Consider the following 20,886-nt stretch of genomic DNA (forward strand, 5'->3'; position numbering starts at 1 on the left):
CATCCGCCGGTTTGAGGGTGGTTGAACCACCCCTGTGGTCCCTGGGGGTGGTTCCACCGAACCACCCCCAAAGGCCAAAGAGAAAAAAAGAAAAAAAGAAAATTGGAGGTGGCCGACCCATCCCCATGGGCCAAAGAGAAAAATAGAAAAAAAAATATTGGGGGTGTTTGGTTCTTAGGGATGGCCGAACCACCCCATGGGCTACAATGGTGATTCGGCCACCTCCAAGGGCCAAAAAGAAAAAAAGAAAAAAAAAAATATTGGGGCCATGGGGGTAATTCGGCCACCCCCAGACCAGCCCATGAGCCACCCCTCTTTTTTTTTTCTCAATTTTTCTTTTAAGTTTTTAATACTTTTTTTTTTCATGAGTTTTATTATTTTTAATTTTTTATTAATTTTTAAAGTTTTTTAAACATTATGACATATGCCAATCTATTAAATTTTGGATGAAAAAATAGACGGATGTATCAAATCCGTCTTTTCTCAAAATTCAACTACCATCTGCGATGTAAATTGAAATTAAGTACAAAAAAAAAAAATTTCAAAATACAGGTACTAAAAACGTATTTAACAAAAAAAAAAAAAAAAAAAAAAGGTCAACTCTATCGTTGTTTTTTTAATAAAAGATTTTTCTTATTAAAAAATTGAGAAAAATATAGCGGAAAGGCTAGTAGAAAAAATAAATAAAGATTGAGAGAGTGATTAATTAAAAAATTGAGGATAAGCTCAGCATAATGACTTTATAATTTATTTATTTTTTTAACAAAGAAAATGACAACCAAAGGATGGATCAAGAACATAACCCATGTACCTGTCGAGTGTAACAAAAACATAAATTACACAAAAATAGTAGTCAACTCTTCCAATAGTCAACATAAATTAGAGAGAGAGAGAGAGAGAGAGAGAGAGAGAGAGAGAGACAGAGGGGCAAAGGCAACTGGCAAACAGAGAAGAAAAGGAAACGCGTTAAGTACAGCTTTCAACAACACAACAGTGAGCGAAGGGATGAGAGAGAGAGAGAGTAGACAGAAAAAGAAGTAAAGACATGATCTACGCCGCGTGAGCAGATCCTACTTCCTAGCTCTCTCTCTCTCTCTCTCTCCCACTTTTTGCTTACACACCAAAACCGTGAGTTAAAGAGAGAGAGGGTGACTGGTCTGAGTCACTACAAGAAACACCATCGAATCCAAAAGAATCACCAACAAAACAAAACAAAACCAAACAAAACCTAACCCACAGATCCACAGAAGGGATACTTTCAGTTCCCACTCGGGAGAAAAAAGCCCACATTTTTTTTTTTTTTTTTCTTTTTACCAACTCCTCCGGTGGGGCACAACCCAGAGCCACCACCACAGCAAGCTGGGCCCCGCCCACCTCACCATCCTTTTCTCTATCCCTTTTGCATTGCATTTTCTCGATCTCTTGCTGTCTTCGTGTGTGTGTGTGTGTGTGTGTGTGTCTCTCTCTCTCTCTCTCCCATCTCCTTCTGTCTTACGCTTCTACATTTCCACACACATATTCTACTATTCTCTCTCTCCAAAGGACTTTCATTGAGTTTTAAGATTCATACCAGTCAGGTTACAGAGCACACTTGGCTTGCTGAGGAATCAAAATCAAATACTTTATTCTTTTCAATTCCTTTTTTTCTCTCTCTGTGTCTCTCTTTGGTGCTTTTTCTATATGCGGAGTTTGGGTTTCTTTGTGAGGGTGCCGAGCGGAGTGGTGTGGAGGGCAAAGTTGGATCTTTTGGGTGAGTAGGGGGGGCGTGTTTCCCAGTTGGGATTTTCGATTCGATAAGGTAGGCTTTGTGGGTTTCAAGTGTTTGAGATTTGCTGAGCTTTGTGGTGAGTGTGATGGACACGAGGGGTCGGCTCATTGCTGGGTCTCACAATAGGAATGAGTTCATTCTGATCAATGCAGATGAGAATGGAAGGGTAAGAGCATAAGCATACCCCTTTTTTTGATTCATTTTCTGATTTGGGGAGTACCCATTTGCACATTTTGTTATTTTTCATTGTGGGGATTATTAGAAATGTGAAAAAGATTGGGGCTTGCTATGGTATTTTCATGCAATTTGGGTGCCTTTGCTTCTGATTTGCGTGATGTGCTTGGAAGTTGATGATTGCTTTTGTGGCTTTTGGTTTTCTTGCTCACAATTTGACTTGGGTTAGTTATACTTATTTCAGTGTATGTTTCTGCCTAATAGTGACTCAATTCCTAAGAGAATATTTAGTTAGATGGACTTTCTTGGGCTATGATGTTGATTTACAGTTTGTGTCCAAACGGGCGTGCTTAATTTGAAGTTTTAACAGCTTTCTGTTGTTAAATTTGTTCTTTTTCTGGACCTGGGCTAGAATAAAGCTGTGCAATTAAAGGTTTCTTCCTTTTGATCGAATTCTTTGAATTTGGTAGGATTTAGGAACAAGCTTTGGATTCTCATTATGATGAACTGTTTGACCCTAACTATCAAGTTTTCTAGGTACCGAAATTTGTGGAAACTATTAGAAAATTGTGTACTATGGATTGTGAAATGTCTGGAAATGCCGTGAGCTCAGGAAAAAAAAACTGGATATACCATGGGGATTCTGCATATGTCGTAATACTGATTGTCATATATCGATAAGCTTATGAAAATTTAGAAAGGAGGTTGTATTATTAGTTTAATGTTGAATCTTTTTGGGAAATTTCTAATCTTATTTAGTATAACTAATCATCTACTTTATCTTGCTGAAGTTGTAACCTCTTGTAAACAGATGCTCGTGGCATTAATTTATGGTTTCTTTGTCTTTTCAGATTAAGTCTGTGAAAGAATTGAGTGGACAAATGTGTCAGATTTGTGAGGATGAGGTGGAGATTACAGTGGATGGAGAGCTCTTTGTTGCCTGCAATGAATGTGCTTTCCCTGTGTGCAGGCCTTGCTATGAATATGAGAGAAGAGAGGGCAATCAGGCTTGCCCTCAGTGTAAAACCAGATATAAGCGCATCAAAGGTGAGAGATTTTTGCTGCATTTTTTTTTATTTGCTTGTCTATTGAACATGTAGTTTTTCAAAATTCTCTGACTATTGATGTGAACTGCAGGTAGTCCTAGGGTTGAAGGTGACGAGGAAGAAGATGACATTGATGATTTGGACAATGAGTTTGATTATGGAAACCTTAATGGTCTTGGCCCACAAGAAGGTGCAGAGGCAATGCTCTCTTCACATCTTAACCCTCGCCGTGGTTACCACTCTAATGCATCTGGAATCCCTGCGCTCTCAGCACATGAGAACTCTACCCTTGGTTCTGAGATTCCTCTATTGACCTATGGCGAGGAGGTAAATCAGTTTGAAGTTCTGATCTTATTACTCTCTCTAGTACGCATGCCTTTGTGTCAGTGCTTATTACTAATGGTGCTTTTTGTTGTTTTAGGATTCTGAGATTTCTTCTGATCGACATGCTCTTATTTTACCCCCATTTATGGCTCATGGAAATGGAATCCACCCAGCGCCTTTTCCTGATCCATCTATACCATGTAAGTCATTTTTCCTCAAGTAGTTGCAAATTTTTTGTTCACTTGCTGTCTAGAATTAATTGTTGCTTAGACAGAGTTTAGAACTTTCAATGTCTGTGTTATAGTGCAACCCAGACCAATGGCTCCTAAGAAAGATATTGCAGTATATGGGTATGGGAGTGTGGCTTGGAAGGATCGAATGGAGGACTGGAAGAAAAGGCAGAATGATAAACTTCAGGTGGTAAAGCACCAAGGAGATGGTGATGGGGGAAACTTTGGTGGAAATGAGCTAGATGATGATCCTGATTTGCCCATGTAAGTGACTCTTCGACTTATCTCTGTTTTTCCCCCTTGTGTTGTGGTGGTTCTATCCTTCACCAAGAACCAAAATTGTTCTTTTAAATTATGAGCATTTTTCCTCAAGGTGAAAAAAAGAAGCATCCTCTTATCTGAAATACCTATACACATTTTACTTTGGTAAGACAGAAAAGGTCTTGCTAGAACTTCCTTTACAAGAATTCTCGAGTCCACAGAATGCATTCTGCTAAATTTACAGCAGATTCTTATTTTGAAAATGTTTTGGTGCGCCTAGACCTTCTCGAATATCTCTGCTCCCTGCCAAAGAGATAATGGAAAAGGGGAAGGTACAAAAAGTTTTCCGTTGTTTTCCGTTGACTAGGTGCATGCATTACATTGTCCTTACAAAAGTTCTTCTCATTGAACCCTGGTATATTTACCTAGATGCCCAGGATTGTGTTTGTAGACTACCTGGGCTGTTTGCTTCTGATCCTCACGCTTTGGTTCTCTTTATTCCATGGCTTTGGGACTGGCCCTCAGGTTGGTATTGGGACTTGGATCTATAACATTTATTATAAATTCCTATCTAATTGTGTGATTTGTGATCAATTAGATAGGTTTCATCTAAGACCCTCATTTCTTTTTAGTCCCCTTTTACCCCACGATTGACCATTATAGGATGATGTAGCCCGCACCCCCCCCCTGCCCCCCTCTTCCCTCTTTCCCATGTTTGACCATGGGGGTGTGTTGGGGTGTTATTCTGTGTATTTTGTAATTAGTACTATATACATGAACTTTTATATTTGATATGTAGTGCTCAGTCCAGGCACATCAAACTTGAAATTGTTAATATACAACAGTATGATTGTATGAAATTGAAGTAGAAAATAAGTCTCTTTTTTTCCCTAGCTTCTGTGCTGTGCCTTTCTTCATTTATTGATTTACTTCTGGACTATTTATAGCTTTCTTTGTATATATATGTATCTATCAGGATGGATGAAGGCAGGCAGCCACTTTCGAGGAAGTTACCCATCAGTTCAAGCAAGATAAATCCATACAGAATGATTATAGTACTCCGCCTTGTAATCCTTGGCCTCTTTTTCCATTATAGACTTCTCCATCCAGTTATTGATGCATACGGCTTGTGGTTGACATCAGTTATATGCGAAATATGGTTTGCTGTATCATGGATTCTGGATCAGTTCCCAAAATGGTACCCAATAGAACGAGAAACATACCTTGAAAGGCTATCATTGAGGTAAATGGGACTATTATATTTTATCTAGTGCCTTGCTTCATGTTCCTTCATTGCCATCAGTCTAAAGGTTTCAACTTTTGATTTTGAATTTGTTGCTGAATGTTTGCTTCTTATGCACTCTCAGGTATGAAAAAGAAGGGAAGCCATCTGAGTTGGCCAGTGTGGACGTCTTCGTGAGTACTGTTGATCCTACGAAAGAGCCTCCTTTAATTACTGCCAACACTGTTCTTTCCATCCTTGCGGTTGATTATCCAGTAGATAAGGTTGCTTGTTATGTTTCGGATGATGGTGCTGCCATGCTTACTTTTGAAGCACTTTCTGAGACGTCAGAATTTGCAAGGAAATGGGTTCCGTTCTGTAAAAAATTTAATATTGAGCCAAGGGCCCCAGAATGGTATTTTTCGCAGAAAATTGACTATCTGAAGAACAAAGTTCATCCATCATTTGTCAGAGAAAGGCGTGCAATGAAGGTATTGACTTCTCCAAACGCAGTTTCTTATATAGAAACTTTTGGTTTTGCAATAGTATCTAGAATACCAAATCATCTTAAGATATATATCTTATATCTTTGATAGCTTGTCTTTATTTTTTATTTTTTTTAAAAAATTTATTGGTAAGTTACACAAGCACCCGGTGGGATTTGGGTCCACAACCTCACCCTCCCCCTTGCTACAAAGGGAGGAAGTACCATTTGATCTAAAGCTTATTGGTGGTTAAAAAAATTAATATACAAGAACCTCTCATTAATGATGTTTTCTGATTTCTCTTTTTTATTGGTACAGAGAGAATATGAAGAATTTAAAGTTAAAATAAATGCGTTGGTAGCCACAGCACAAAAGGTTCCTGAGGATGGCTGGACAATGCAGGATGGAACTCCATGGCCTGGAAACAATGTACGGGACCATCCTGGCATGATTCAGGTGAGGTGGTATTTCTTCTACAAGTATTGATGGATTATCTATTTATTTTTTTAATTTTATATTATGATATTGTTAAGTATCCATGTGAAAAATGAATAGGTCCTTGAAGAAATGTCTCTTCCAATATGCTTTCTTTTCATGGATTTTGTTGGATGATTATGCTTTGATTACCCATCTGTTTATAGGAGATATATTAACTGAAGTCTCCAAATTGCCTCTTATGGTGATATCATATCTTTTCTACTTGTATATAATATATTCCCTTTGAAATGAATAAGCAAATGGCAAATTTGTCTGAGATGCCATTTGGTGCTAAGTATGTGCATAATCCTCATGCCTTTACGTCCTAGATCATCCTTATGCCATAACAGGTTGGGAGCAATCCCAAGTTACCTTGGCAAAGGGGTGGGATTAGATGTGATACAGTGTTCTGATGTTTTTAGATGCCAATTAAAAACAAAATCTTGCTTTTACAGGTCTTCCTTGGCCATAGTGATGTTTGTGATGTTGAAGGAAACAAGTTACCTCGTCTGATTTATGTTTCTCGCGAAAAGAGACCAGGGTTTGAACACCATAAGAAGGCTGGGGCCATGAATGCTCTGGTAAGACTGAAGTCTTCATCTCTATGAGAAGGCCTCTAGATAACTCTTCTGGTTTTTCCTTCATGCTCTTTTTAATCAATAAATGCTTGGCCCACGGTTTTGATGTTTGTTCATTCATTATGATTTCTGAAGGTGCGCGTCTCGGCAGTTATTTCAAATGCTCCTTATATGCTGAATGTTGATTGTGATCATTATATTAACAATAGCAAGGCACTTAGAGAAGCCATGTGTTTCATGATGGACCCCACATCAGGGAAGAAGGTTTGCTATGTGCAATTTCCTCAAAGATTTGATGGGATTGATCGTCATGATAGATACTCAAATCGGAATGTTGTATTCTTTGATGTATGTATATTTTTCTTGTTCATTTATTATATCTATCTTCTATTTGTGTAGTTACATATTTGTAGCACTTTTATTATTGTGATGCCTAATTTTCCAATTGAAAACAGATCAACATGAAAGCCTTAGATGGTTTACAAGGACCCATATATGTTGGAACTGGATGCGTTTTCAGAAGGCAAGCACTTTATGGATATGACGCACCTGCCAAGAAGAAGTCCCCTAGCAAAACCTGCAACTGTTGGCCAAAATGGTGCTGCCTATGTTGTGGCTCTAGAAAGAACAAGAATGCAAAGACAAAGAAGGAGAAAAAGAAGAAATCCAAGCACAGGGAAGCATCAAAGCAGATACATGCACTTGAAAATATTGAAGAGGGAATAAATGGTGAGGGTTCATTAACAGAGTTAGTTGCCATCTTGAGTGCCACATTTTCTATGTAACAAAATAAATCCCAGGACAGTAAGACTAAACACTGTTGCAATTGCAGAATCAAATGCTGAGAAAACATTAAATATGCCGCAAATGAAATTGGAGAAGAAGTTTGGGCAGTCTCCAGTGTTTATATCCTCTGCGCTTCTGGAAAATGGTGGCGTTCCTCAGAATGTCAGTCCTGCATCACTTTTGAAAGAAGCAGTCCAGGTCATCAGCTGCGGTTATGAGGATAAAACAGAATGGGGAAAGGAGGTAAGCAAAAACAAAGAATTCCAAAACTTTTTCTGAACTTTTCTTCTCCAGATTCTATCTATGTCACCATATTGCATTCTAAATATTTGAACTTGAAACCAGGTTGGATGGATATATGGCTCTGTAACTGAGGATATCCTGACTGGATTTAAGATGCACTGCCATGGCTGGCGGTCTGTGTACTGCATACCCAAGAGGCCAGCATTCAAGGGGTCAGCTCCTATAAACCTCTCGGATCGTCTTCATCAGGTTCTTCGGTGGGCCCTTGGATCTGTTGAAATTTTCTTGAGCAGGCATTGTCCAATCTGGTATGGCTATGGTGGTGGGTTGAACTGGTTGGAACGATTTTCCTACATAAACTCTGTTGTGTATCCTTGGACATCCATTCCCTTGCTTGTTTACTGTACTCTGCCAGCCATCTGTCTTCTTACTGGACAATTCATTGTTCCTGAGGTAACATCCCTCAACATCATGTTATTAACTTTATTTTTTGCATCCCAATTTTTTTACATAACTGTTGACAACATGTTGGAAAAGTTTGCAATTAAGGAATTCGGGGTTTGAGATCTGGACTGCATTAAGTTTCCGTTTGTTTTGGCATCTTTTTTTATTTTTATTTTTTTAATCCAAATAGTCTTTTCCAATGTTCCTTGCTACTGAAAAATACTAGTCAATAAAAAATATTTTGTTGGCTAACTGAAAATTGCACCCAAAGTGGCGAAGGGTGAGTCATTTTTTGGGAATTGCAGCCATCTATTCTCTCTTCATCTAATATTTTTCTCTGTTCTCCCCCAGATCTCTCCCTCACTGCTCTACACTGCCATCACAACTTCTCTTTCCCTCGTGCCCTGCTTACTCCTTACTGCCACCACCACCACCGGTCCACCGTCCTCTCCCCTTCCACTCTCCTCTGTGCTGCCATAACCACCTCCCTCTCGTCCTCACTCCACATTGCCACCAGCATTTACTGTGTCCCTTCCCTTCCCACTCCTTTCCAGTAGCACCACTACCTCTCTCCCCCCCTTCCCCTCTTCTCCACACTGCTACCACCACCTCTTCCCTTTGCTCAATCTTCTGCACCATGCCACTGCTTTCAATCTCCAATCCACCATCCCTGAGTTTTTATCCATTGTCTCTAGCTCCAGATCTGCTATATTCTCAGCTCGTGGGCTTTGGTGTTATTGGCTCTTTGTGCACTTTTACGTAGAAACCTTCACTGCGAACAAACACAGGAAAGTCATTTTTAGGTCTCAACCAAACAATAGAAAACAATCCTCTTTTTTTTTTTTTTTTTTTTTTTTTTTAAAAAATATTTTTATAGATATTTTCCATTGAGAACATTTTCTGAGGGAAAATGTTCAGTCGAAACTTACGGAGTATACTCTAGCAAAGTTTTTACTATTTAGGTATTTTCTCATGTATACTCTATGCATACTCTATGTATACTTGATGCCTAACGCTTTCAATGATATCTCGATTATTTATTAAAAAATAGTAATAAAAAAAAAAAACCTGATACCTAACGCTTTCAATGATATCTCGATTATTTATAAAAAAAAAAAAAAAAAAACTTATGCTTTGAATTTTTTGTTTAGTACTTGCCATTATATGGCTTATGTGATTTTTTGGGCCAAGTGGTGAAGCTGACTAATTTTAATACTTAATCTAATGCTGTGTTAGTGTTAAGAATTCTTTCTCAATTTAGTATGACGCATGAACTGTACAAAATTGTTTGATCCTAAAATCCTTTTGGACACTGATGTGTACCTGCTACTGACTTGTGTTAAAAACCTAGGCTGCTTAGATCATAATCAACTTTTCCTAGCAGGCATAAGCACATTATGCAACTGGCCTTGGAAGATCTACATGCTTGCACGAATGTGAATCACTGAATGTCGTACATTGTATCAGTGTCATTACAATTGCTTGTGAGCTTGATGCATGGTTTTGATTGTTAGGTTTAGTTCATTTCCGTGTAGTTTCACATTTTATTGATCGGAAGGTGTACTCTGTGTGGTTTGAGTAAGGCTGAGTAGATTTTCTTGTCCTGTCAGTCGAGGCCCTTAAGCTTTTACTTTAATTAAACTTTGATCCCTTGACATTGCTGATTTAATTACTACTTTTCTTCTAATCTTTTTACTAACTCAGGGTTCTTCACTCAATGTGTACAGATAAGCAATTATGCCAGTCTAGTATTCATGGCTCTTTTCATGTCCATAGCTGCAACTGGTATCCTTGAGATGCAGTGGGGTGGTGTTGGGATAGACGACTGGTGGAGAAACGAGCAGTTCTGGGTAATTGGGGGCGTTTCTTCACATCTTTTTGCACTCATCCAAGGTCTACTCAAGGTGTTGGGCGGCGTCAGCACAAACTTCACAGTTACCTCTAAAGGTGCAGATGATGGAGAATTTTCAGAGCTTTACATCTTCAAGTGGACATCATTGTTGATCCCTCCCACAACTTTGTTGATCATAAATATAGTTGGGGTGGTGGTTGGTGTCTCGGATGCCATCAATAACGGGTATGATTCATGGGGGCCGCTTTTTGGTAGGCTATTTTTTGCCTTCTGGGTCATCATGCACCTCTACCCCTTCCTCAAGGGATTACTGGGGAAACAAGATCGGATGCCAACCATTATTTTGGTGTGGTCTATTCTACTGGCCTCAATCCTAACTCTTATGTGGGTTAGAATCAACCCATTTGTGTCAAGAGATGGTCCTGTTTTAGAAGTTTGTGGGTTGAATTGTGACTAGGATACATGAATAAATTAAGCTTTAGTTGCTTCTCAGTTACTACAATTTTCAGGGATAGTTATGGTGTTGCAGAGGAGAGATTGAGTTGTTTGGATTGAATCATTTCATCCAATTGCAAGAATTTGTTGGAAGAAAGATTGTCTTGGGGTATGTAGATAGGGAAGGGCTTGGGGCTGACACTATTATTTGTTTTTTATAGGGTTGCAATCAATTCTTTTATTACATTCCTGTGGGGTTTTTGGGTAAATTTTCAGTACCTGTATTACAAAAAGTACTGAGTTATAATTTATTCCCACAAGTGGGGGATGTCTTATAGGTGTCCAAGATTAGTTCAATTGTCTGTATTGCTTGTCTTTTACACTCAATGGCATTGGGAGTTCTAAGCATATTGGATTTTATTCAATTTCTTTCGTTCATTTCATTTCATGTGTATATAATAAAGCTTATACTTCATGCCACTAGAAAAACGAAATTCATCAATGTTTTGAATTTTACAGAACTTGACAAGATAAAATATCATGAAAACTCTAGAGAATCCTAACTAATGTCATCATATAACTAAAACTATCAAGAATGTTTCGTCTGTAATTCACTCGAGAAAATGGAATTTTAGATAGAAAGGAGGGCTTCCGCCATGCAGAGAGAGTTTTCTACTTTCCAAACAATTGTTGCTAAAATATGCCAAGCTAACAAAACTACAACTTGAAATAACACAGTCCTGTTTGATGCACCAATTATAATGGCATCAGAGGGTCTAATCATGTCATGATTCATCTTCATCGGCAGCTATCTTGGCGTTAGGTCAGCCAACAAATGTGTCCTTTCCTGTTGGTTTTGGCCCTATGCTAGGTCTGATTCTAGTGTAGAGATACAAAGTTGACTGCCTGAAGTTATGCTCAGGGATGTTGACTTACCTGTTTGGAGTTCAAACAATGGTGTCTATTCTTGTGCTTCTACTTGGGACCATCTGAGAAGAAAGAAGCCGACTATTGATTGGTGGAAGTTAGTATGGAACTCCCTCTCAATCCCTAGACATTCTTTCTTCTTATGGCTAGTTTTCAAGGAAGCTATAGTCACCAAAGTTCGTATGTGTAGCTGGGGTATGAGGGAGACATCGTTTGCTTGTTCTGTCGGGGATGTTAGGAAAGCCGAGATCATCTATTTTTTCAGTGTAGCTTCAGCTGAAGGATCTGGGTTTCTCTGATGGTTGATTGTTCTCTTCTTAATCTGCCTGTTGTATGGGAAAATGTTGTGCAGTGGAATCTTTTGAAATTGTGTGGAAAAGGGCTGAAGGCTAGTCTTGAAAAACTGTGTCTAGGGGCTTGTATTTACCATTTGTGGAAGCAAAGAAATGCTTTACTTCATGGCAACAACCCGAGAACAGGGGGGGGGGGGGGGGGGGGGGGAGCAATTCTTAAGCTTATCAGATGGGAAGTGAAGACTAGGCTCCTTGCTAAGGTTCCTATCAAGCATTCTGAGAAGCATGCTGCTTTAATCTTTCGATGGAACTTACTGTAGTGATTCTCGTTGTAATGACTTAGTGCAGTAGCTTGGTTTGTTAATCTAGAGATTACTGCTCTGAAGCAGTTATTCATGGTGTTTTATTCTTCTTTTGGCTAGTATTGCCTAATTGTTTTGTTTAGCCTAGGGGTTACTGCTTCTGCAATAGTGCCTGTTTGCTGGGAGAACTTGGTCCAGCTTATTTTCTCCTTGAAACACTGTACTGTGACAGTATTGTGGTTCCCAAGCTCTGAATAAAGACCCAAAAAAATTTGATGTCCGAACAAAAAATCGCTGAGACGCCTCAAATGCCATAATTATGGCTTGTGAAATAACTGCCTTGCCCTCATCCTCTCACTGCCTCCCTCATGCAACACCTTGCTTTTCAAAGCCCATGCAAAAAACACCTGCACAGTTAGTGGCTCAAAGGTGGAAAAAGCTTAGTTATGGCTGCAACAGGATTCTAGGCGAGAACTATGTGATTTTTCACCTTTGCTTTCAGCCACTAACTGTGCAGGTGTTTTTTGCATGGGCTTTGAAAAGCAAGGTGTTGCATGAGGGAGGCAGTGAGAGGGTGAGGGCAAGGTAGTCATTTCACAAGCCATAATTAGACGTTACTTTTTTTTTTTTTTTTTTTTTTTTTTTTTTAATATATATATATATATATATATATATATATTAAAACAAGCTTAAGAACGAAAATAAACTAAGGCCTCGTTTGGTTCGCAGAATAAATACCTGGAATAAAATGACTATTTCTATGGAGTAATCATTCTTATGTTTGGTAAGGGTCTATGCTTTGGAATAGTTATTCCCATTGGAATAATTATTCTTTTATGAAGACGAATACCTATTCCCCTCAAACGTGAGAAGAATAATTATTCTAATGGGAATAGACGAGATTTTCAAAAAAAAAACAACTCTTATTTTTTTAATTATTCCAATGAGAATAACTATTCCAAAACATAGACCCAATAGGTAGTCGACCAGTCCTCAAATGGCATCAGGGTGGTACAACCACCCCTGGCGCCATTTGGGGGTGGCCGGCCACCCTTTGGAGACCACTCTTGGGGTGGTTGTGGCCACCCCCTAATTAAAGTATATGAGTTGTTACAAAATTAAATATTAGGAACAACCATTCCATTCTACTATATTATATTCATAGTAATAACTATTCCGTTTCACAATGGAATACTCATTCTGTAAACCGAATGAAGCCTAAGTTCTTAAGTGTTGGTTAGAAAGCTAACAACTACTTAATCTAAGAGAAGGTGGATCTTTCCTACTTACAATGGGAATATAGGGGAAAAAGGGGGAGCAGTGAGAATGCGGCCAGAAAAAGAATAGATGTTACATTTTTTAGGTCTTGTTATTCAGAGCTTGGAAACTGCAACACTGTTACACAGTGTTCGGGGGAGAGGTTCCAAACATTATCGTAATCTCCGATCAATTGTGCTATCTTTTGGAATTTATCTTAAATCTTCTTGCCCTTTTTTTTTTTCTTCTTCACCTTTATGAGACTTGTTTGATCATGCAACTAAAATAAATATGATATGTAGAGCGTGAGTTGATGGCGGTAAGATGCGGTTGGTTTAGAGAGAACTAGGGTTTAACCTTTTATGGGGAATGAGACTTTCGAAATTACCAAAGGTACTCTAAATCCTCTTCTCGCTCACTATTTTTTATTTTTATTTTTATTTTTTTCTGAGCTCCTCTCGATCCCCATAATTGTTTTGTTTATTGAAATACAAAGTAATGTTTTAATTCTTTGTTTAATGTGTGAAGTCATGTAATTATACTAAAAATCCAATTATCAACATCAATATATTAAATTATTAAATTAATAGTGTGAATTAGCTGAAATTTTTATAATATCTTTTCAAATCACACTAATATAATATAACTGTGCTACTAGATTGAAACATAGTAAAAGAAAAATCCAACATATCTAACTGTACTTTCAATCCTAAATTCTTCATTTTTATGTTTTTATTATTTCTGTTTTTATACTGAATTTTTAATGTCTTTCTAAAATCTTGAATCCAATTATATATGTAAACCAAATATTTCTTCCCTTAGATTATAAACTACGGTCCATTTGGGTTTGCGATAAAAAAGTGCAATTTAAAAATAGCAGTTCTAAAATGTGAGATTTGAAAAAATAAATTTTAAAAATGCAATTAAGAGTTTGACCTTTAAAATTCTGAATTTTTTAAAAAATACCCATTGCCTGAAATTTGAAAAGGCAGACTTCAGCGCTTTCAAATCGCAAATTTTTAAAAACACAATTTCTAACCGATTCATTTTTTGCGATTTGATTTAAAATCGAACTTTTTGTCTACAAAATTGTAATCCCAAACACACCCTACATTTAGAATTAAGGGAATGCTTCATTCGCAATATCTATTCTTTTTATTGTTAATCCTTTTAAGTGGTAGAGCCAATTTTTCGAAACAAATCATTCAAGTTTAACAGACCATGCCTTCAAATCATTTCAAATAATACTGCAAGTTCATGAACCTTAGCAAAACAAGGTTCAAATGGGTCAATTTGGTGAGATCTTACAACTCAACAAAAAAAAAAAAAAAAAAAAAAAAAATCACAAATCCTCAATTGAACACCAAACACAGGTACATGCATCATCCAAACCACACAGAGAGGCGACATTTTCAAGTAAAACAATCATAGCTCAAATGCAGATATGTATTATTCTAAAAACACACAAATTAAAGGGAGTGACAAAGGCCCTCCATAGGAAATTTTTTGATGAATGCCATAATGGCTTCTACTTCAACACCTGCTTTAAGTAATTCCCAACAAGCAGTACTATTTAGAGATATGTCATAAAATACCTCAACATTTTAATCAAATTTAAGCAGATGCAAAGAATATGTCAGATAATTGAACCCAGTGCTTAAATGTCTACGTGCAGAACCTTCTCGAGGCAAACTGATACAATAATTGGCCCGGCCAAATCCCCAGCAGCACAGCCTGCAAGAAAGAACATAGCTGAATGGTGGAAAATAGAATACATAGAATAGACCATATCCAATGCCAACTACACAGATTCAGTTTGTTGACCATAATCATAGAAAAGCTTTCAAGGGATGAACTTACCAATCCACTGGCCGGCTGAAGGACGAAAAAAGGTGGCGCCAAGCCCTGCTCCAATGGAAGCAAAAACTAGTGATGCACCACACCTCAAAGTAGCACAGGAGACCTTTTTCCCGAGAATTTTAACTCTTTCTGCTTTATCAACATCATCACGCTCTTCTTTAATCATAGAAGAAAAGTATCTGTAGAGTTCGATGCCAACTTGGACAAGCCATGTTGCTGCAACCCCTAGAAAGTGTCCTGCATATCAAAATGAGCCACAACACAACGCAGTTAAAGCTCAAGCACTGAATTACAATAATTGGGAAGAAAACAAATTCAAAAGGCTTCACTTACCTCTGAAAGTTGTCTTGCTAACGCTGACGAAGTAAACCAATGTAGGCAACCCTCTTCCAGCCTTGCGCACAGCAGATTTGGGAACATCTGTGCATATTGATCATAAGCATAAATTGTTTAGAAGATCTAATTGGAAGCTGATTAGATTTTTATGCAAAAATAGATATCTCTTGCATCCATAACTCTATTCCATGTAAACTGTCCACAGATTCTTCTTTTATATCTGATGAGTTACAACAAAAAGACATTTGAAACATTTTTTACTTTTAAGTACCTTTCAAAAGTTTCCATGCCATCCTTTGTGAAACATAATGGACAGCCATTCGTTCCAGCACTCGTCTAGTAGTTACAACTGTAGTCTGTAATGGTATGCAGAAGATCACTAATTTAAGTTAGTTTCCAAGGGATGCAAGCTGAGCTTCCTAGCTTTCTAGAAACATGCAGTGCACAACAACAGAAAAAGATGCCAAGATTTGAAGCATAAAAAAAAAAAATGAGTTGCAAGATTGAGAAATGGAAATTTTGGATATAATTGAAACAAATATTTTGGGACAAGAATGTAGTCAGGCGCCAGGAGCCAATTATCATACAAAATGCAAAGCAGTGACCTTTCGAATATCAAGAATGGTTAGATTGAGATTGATTCTTTCCCATAACCAAGTTAAAGAAAGATCAAGCAAAGATACAAGTCTAGCCAAACTGGACTTGAATCAAATCTGAGGAAACTGATAGTCAATGATACAAGGGAAAACATAAGACTGGAAATGGGCACAAATTCACAAAATTCATTCATGAAGTTTAAGCCATTCCTGTTATGGTTAACAGAAATCCCCACCTCACGTGATGGAGTCACTCAGACGAAGGAGCACAAAGTCAAAAAGAGTAGCTTTTCAAAGGATTACAATGCATCAACATATGGACTTCACTTTATCTAGTTGAAACCAATTATCCACACAGCTATGTCTAAAATAAAAGAGCACGAGGACAAGATGTGAAACACAGACAAACAAATGCAAGTAAAGAGAGAAACAGTGCCAAAGGAGATGGATCTAAGGACATGGTGAGTGGGCAGAGAAGAAACAGGAGATTTGATGAATTATTAACCTTGCATTAGTTTCTCCTTGAGAAGGCAACACAACTGTGTCAACAAATGTTAGATTCCAAACCAAGAGATCTCTGCAAAGATAAGATTAAAATAACTGGCCAAGCTGCTCTTCTTCTTTCTTTTCTTTTTTTCCTTTTTGTTTTCAATCATTATAATTTAGCACCCATGAGAAAATTACAAATGAGAATCCTTGAATGCTGAAGATCTGAGCCATAAGTCTTCATGAAATTGATGTGGGGGAATATCTGTAATACTCACCTCACGGATGATTTGCTTCACTGATTTTTTGAAAGGAACAACTAAATCTACATGGCGCTCTTCTTGATTGTCCTGAAGGAACTCATCGTCATCCTCTTCAATGTTTGAATGAGGCTCCAAAAGAGGCAAATAGAACATCAAAAATGATCTCAAGGTAGTCATAGCAAACGCCCTCAATTCAAAAGCTGAGAATAAAGGCTTTAACTCAATGTTGTACTCTTTTGTTATGTATTTCAAAGAATCACGCTGAAAGATATTTGTAGTTGCACTTCCCATGCGGGAAATGTAATCTTCATCCAATGATGCACCAGCATCACAATGAGCGACTGGTATCCTGAAATAAGAGGAGTGTAACTACTATAAATCAATATGCATTCAAATCTTAGCTAAAAGACATCTTTTTTAAGGTGGTCCTAAACATTCACTAATAGAACCAAGTAGCTTGTTTCAAATGAAAGCAATAAATAGAATGATGTCAAATAGAATTCATGAAAGTTTAAATTCCACATCTATGTTAGTAAATGAACAAATGTGCAAAAGACAACAGCAGCCCGCTCCCCCATTTTCTCCGACTGGTAATCATCAAAGCAGGTAATGTTTTTTTACCCCTAAAAAGTGATTAACTCAATTTGACCAGGCCAAAATGGTGTACCAAGCCTAGTTCATTTGAGCTTTACTCAGGTACTAAAACATGAAAAGCTCTAAATACAAAGCTCATTCTTCTGTTCTTTTCATTTCTTTTTGCCTGGAGCAACCAAATGGAATGTAAGATTAAACTACTGTACTTAAATTGCAAGGATTTCTAATACACATAATTAGAGAATTTTAAGCCATCCCATTTAGAGAGCATTAATACAAATATATTTCTGATTCCTAAAACAATGTGACCAGCTTAACAATAAATGATAAGGCACATCCAACCCAAATTAACAAAAATCTCTAAAATCTAAACCTATATAGCAATTACTACTAAAGTATCCAAAGGGCACCGGCCCAAAACACATCCAGAATCAGTCTCATCAGCACACCAGACCAAATCCAACGACACCCATCTCTGTCTATGGAAGCAAGAGAACCTTTTTCTTTTATTAAGTCTTGAAAGATTGTGATATTCAGTGTCCTTTCAATATCTCTATGCATGACTAGGAACACCTAACAGGAAAAAGTTAGATATGCCCATATGGTTTGCAGGATCATAAGCTGACAATCCTAGAACTAGGTGTGTACAAAAGATAGCCCACTTTTTACCCTTCTTTTACAGAGTGAATAGAACAAGTTAACATATTGAGAGGTCCTCCCGTGAAGAGAGAAGAGATAGAGTTTAATACTCTTCCGAGCTAAATTTACTTTCGAGTCTCCCGAAGAAATGCAACTGTCGGCAATTAAATAAATAGCCTAGTGACCCATTGACTATCTCCATTTTACCGAACCAACTTTAAACCATGCCTCTGAAATCAAGTCATACCCAATCAAGTAAAACAACCAAGCCAATCCGATAACTTCCATATTCGAAAAACAATAACCAACTGACCAATTGGCCATGCCCGTTGAACTCAAACCAGTCCATACCCAATCCACATATAAGCAATCCAAACGTTATCACCCAATTGAATGATCCATCCACTGCGCATACACGCGCGCGCACACACACACACACATGTTTGTGGAGAGAGAGAGAGAGAGAGAGAGAGAATACCCAAACAACGCCCTGGAGGCAAAAGGGGTTCCCGCGGAGATGGCAGCGGCGGCGGCAGCGGCGGCAGCGGTGGCTGAGAACAACCCATAAGAGTGGAGGCTTTGGCCTGTATATAAACTTGGATTTTTCCGTAATACATCCAAAACTATGGCTATTCCCGCCATTGTTGTGCCTTCTATCTAAAACCAATCACAAAGATACAAACTTATATCTTACGATGCACAGTAAGGTATTGTAAGACAAAAAAAAAAAAAAAAAAGGTTTATGGAAAATTTTCTCCTGGTCTTTCCCTTAATTTTCTCGGGAAAATTTCTGGGTTTGACTTGAAAGAGTGAAAGAGATCGAGCTTCTCATTGCAGAGAATAGGGAGAGTGAAGGCTTATGGAGCCACGTTGAGAAAAAGTAGCAGTAGAAGCAGATCCCTAAATTGTCTATGTGGGACAGTGGGACTCGGGGGCCTGTGGTTTTTTGACAAACGTCGTCGTTTTAACGATTTATTTATTTATTTATTTTTAAAAAAAGTAGCCCAAAAACAAAACAGGCCCAAAAGAATGTCATAATTTCATAAATTCCAACCAATCTAATTGAAAGAAAGAGTTTTTCGGGTTCTCCAACCAAATCTATAAAAAAATCAGATGATTCATCGGCCCAGCATTACCAACTAGAAAAGTGATTTTTGTATAACAGTTGTGCACAACATATGTACAACTGTAGACATATGGGGTGTGACCTATGTAGTGAGACCCACTTTATGAGTTCCATCCCATGTGTTTACACTCCTGTACAACATGTGCACAACTATTATGCATGAGTCATTTTTCTACAAAAAAATCAGACCCTCTCCACCAACAACCAAAAAATTAGACCGGAATGGCCATTCGAATAATGCAAAATTCATTATACCAAAAACCATTGCAACCCAATTCACACAAAAATCGTACGTGTCCATGCAAATCAACCTCCCATCGTCAACTTGAAAAATGGGCTTGAGCAGCCAATAAAAAAGGCTTGAAATGGCTCATAAAACTAAAATAATAAGGACTTTATTTTTCTTTTTATTGTTTTCTCCTTATCTCTCGAGCAAATGCTATAAATGGCTCATAATAGTTATATTTAGCTGTTATGAACCATTTTGCTACTTTAATAGAATAGCCAAAGTGAAATTTATGCTATAGTAAATAAGTTCATTGTAGCATAAGGGAATAAAATAGTGAGGGCTTTAGTTTTTTATTGTTTTCTCCTCACTCCCTCAACGATCCTTTCTCTCTGACTCTCCTTCAGAAATGATTTGGATTTTTTCTCTGTTTTTTAGCTTCAGAAACCCAAGGATCTGGAGCAAGACTTGAAGATGGATGAGATCGTGGCCGCTTTGGCTTCCGCCATGTCTAAGAAGTTCTCTTTCGACCTCATCCACTCCATGTTACTCACTGCCGATCTCTAGGACACCGTCTACACCAGCATCCGTAACGATCTCGGTTTCCCGGACCCAAACGTCACTGGCGTAGTCTTCTCCCTCCTCCCTGCCTTCCCCTCCCACCGCTGAAACTTCCCATGAATTTAAATAAAAGATTAATTAAATTCCATGTGCCTCCCACACCTTCCATTTACCTCATAAATAAGTCCCAAGGGATCTATTTGTAACCCACCAGAATTAATTAGTAAAAAAAACAATTAACTTGGAAGTTAAAGCAGAATTTTCTACGATAACTAATAGGGAATTGATCGGAAAATACTACTTTAGACATCTATCAGAATAAAATAAATGCAGAACAAAAAAAAAGTGATCTGAGGTACATTACAAAACTTCAGTACTAGTCTGAGCATAAACACCCAAAACATTGCTAATAACTTAGCATTACAAAATACATCAACTGGATTAAACTTCACCGTCTCCAATAAGACTCCTCGCTTGCCCTCAAGCCTGATGAACGACTTCTAATTTGCCAACTCCGCTAGAACTTGCTAAATCTATGGGACAAGTAAATGTCACACAAGTGGAAAGAAAACAACAAGTGGGTAAGTCCACGACTTAGTAAGTAAGATACATTGGAACCGAGCTTATGCGTTGAGCCCAAATTTTAATGCAATAAAAACATTAAGTAAATCACAATTTTTGGGATGTCATGCAATTCACAATACATTTTGAAAAATATGTTGCCTTTACTATTATGTCTATGAAAAGAGATAAATTATGTTTAGAAAAGAATAATACATCATAACCTTAGCAAGAACAGTTTTTAGCATTTGAGAGCATAAAACATGATGATGCATTAATAAGATATACAATATATGTAACTACTCACCCCAACGACAAAATATTGTTCACTTTTGGCTCTTCCGAACTAGACATCCCAGAATGCCACCCATCCTTGTACGTATTACTATCGCATAAGTACGCTTAACTGCGAAATTCTGATAGGTTCGCTCTATCACGGCTTTCAAACGCGAATTTATCATAACTCTGCAGTTAAGTGTGCTTATGCAAAAGTAGTACCATAATGGGTGACTTCCTGAGAAGTGTGATTCGGGG

General features: G+C 37.8%; 2 protein-coding genes across 2 annotated transcripts; one reads left to right on the plus strand and one right to left on the minus strand.

Moving 5' to 3' along the window:
* Positions 1–1,026: 1,026 nt before the first annotated feature.
* Positions 1,027–10,750, plus strand: LOC133857235 (cellulose synthase A catalytic subunit 6 [UDP-forming]). The gene is made up of 14 exons (XM_062292419.1): positions 1,027–1,934; positions 2,794–2,989; positions 3,080–3,315; positions 3,410–3,512; positions 3,617–3,806; positions 4,780–5,046; positions 5,171–5,516; positions 5,829–5,966; positions 6,443–6,568; positions 6,701–6,913; positions 7,021–7,294; positions 7,398–7,594; positions 7,697–8,047; positions 9,766–10,750. The coding sequence occupies exons 1-14, from the start codon at positions 1,854–1,856 to the stop codon at positions 10,345–10,347; spliced, it is 3,300 nt and encodes a 1,099-aa protein (XP_062148403.1). The 5' UTR covers positions 1,027–1,853; the 3' UTR covers positions 10,348–10,750.
* A 3,763-nt stretch (positions 10,751–14,513) lies between these two features.
* LOC133857236 (uncharacterized) lies at positions 14,514–18,761 on the minus strand. The gene is made up of 6 exons (XM_062292420.1): positions 18,357–18,761; positions 16,661–16,994; positions 15,572–15,656; positions 15,298–15,384; positions 14,965–15,201; positions 14,514–14,838 (listed from the first exon to the last, which is right to left on the minus strand). Exons 1-6 carry the CDS (start codon positions 18,518–18,520, stop codon positions 14,762–14,764), a joined length of 984 nt encoding a protein of 327 aa, XP_062148404.1. The 5' UTR covers positions 18,521–18,761; the 3' UTR covers positions 14,514–14,761.
* Between the last annotated feature and the right edge of the window lie 2,125 nt (positions 18,762–20,886).

This window comes from Alnus glutinosa, chromosome 14, assembly GCF_958979055.1.
Source record: "Alnus glutinosa chromosome 14, dhAlnGlut1.1, whole genome shotgun sequence".
In the NCBI taxonomy this organism is placed as follows: domain Eukaryota; kingdom Viridiplantae; phylum Streptophyta; class Magnoliopsida; order Fagales; family Betulaceae; genus Alnus; species Alnus glutinosa.

Excerpts from the sequence above, each read along its gene's own strand:
- LOC133857235 (XM_062292419.1), top strand. The coding sequence starts at position 1,854 with ATGGACACGAGGGGTCGGCTCATTGCTGGGTCTCACAATAGGAATGAG. Across the intron at positions 5,517-5,828 it reads GAGAAAGGCGTGCAATGAAG|AGAGAATATGAAGAATTTAA; the intron begins GTATTGACTTCT and ends TTATTGGTACAG. Across the intron at positions 7,595-7,696 it reads AAACAGAATGGGGAAAGGAG|GTTGGATGGATATATGGCTC; the intron begins GTAAGCAAAAAC and ends ACTTGAAACCAG.
- LOC133857236 (XM_062292420.1), bottom strand. The coding sequence starts at position 18,520 with ATGGCGGGAATAGCCATAGTTTTGGATGTATTACGGAAAAATCCAAGT. Across the intron at positions 15,385-15,571 it reads GGCATGGAAACTTTTGAAAG|ATGTTCCCAAATCTGCTGTG; the intron begins GTACTTAAAAGT and ends CAATATGCACAG. Across the intron at positions 15,202-15,297 it reads TAGCAAGACAACTTTCAGAG|GACACTTTCTAGGGGTTGCA; the intron begins GTAAGTGAAGCC and ends TTTGATATGCAG.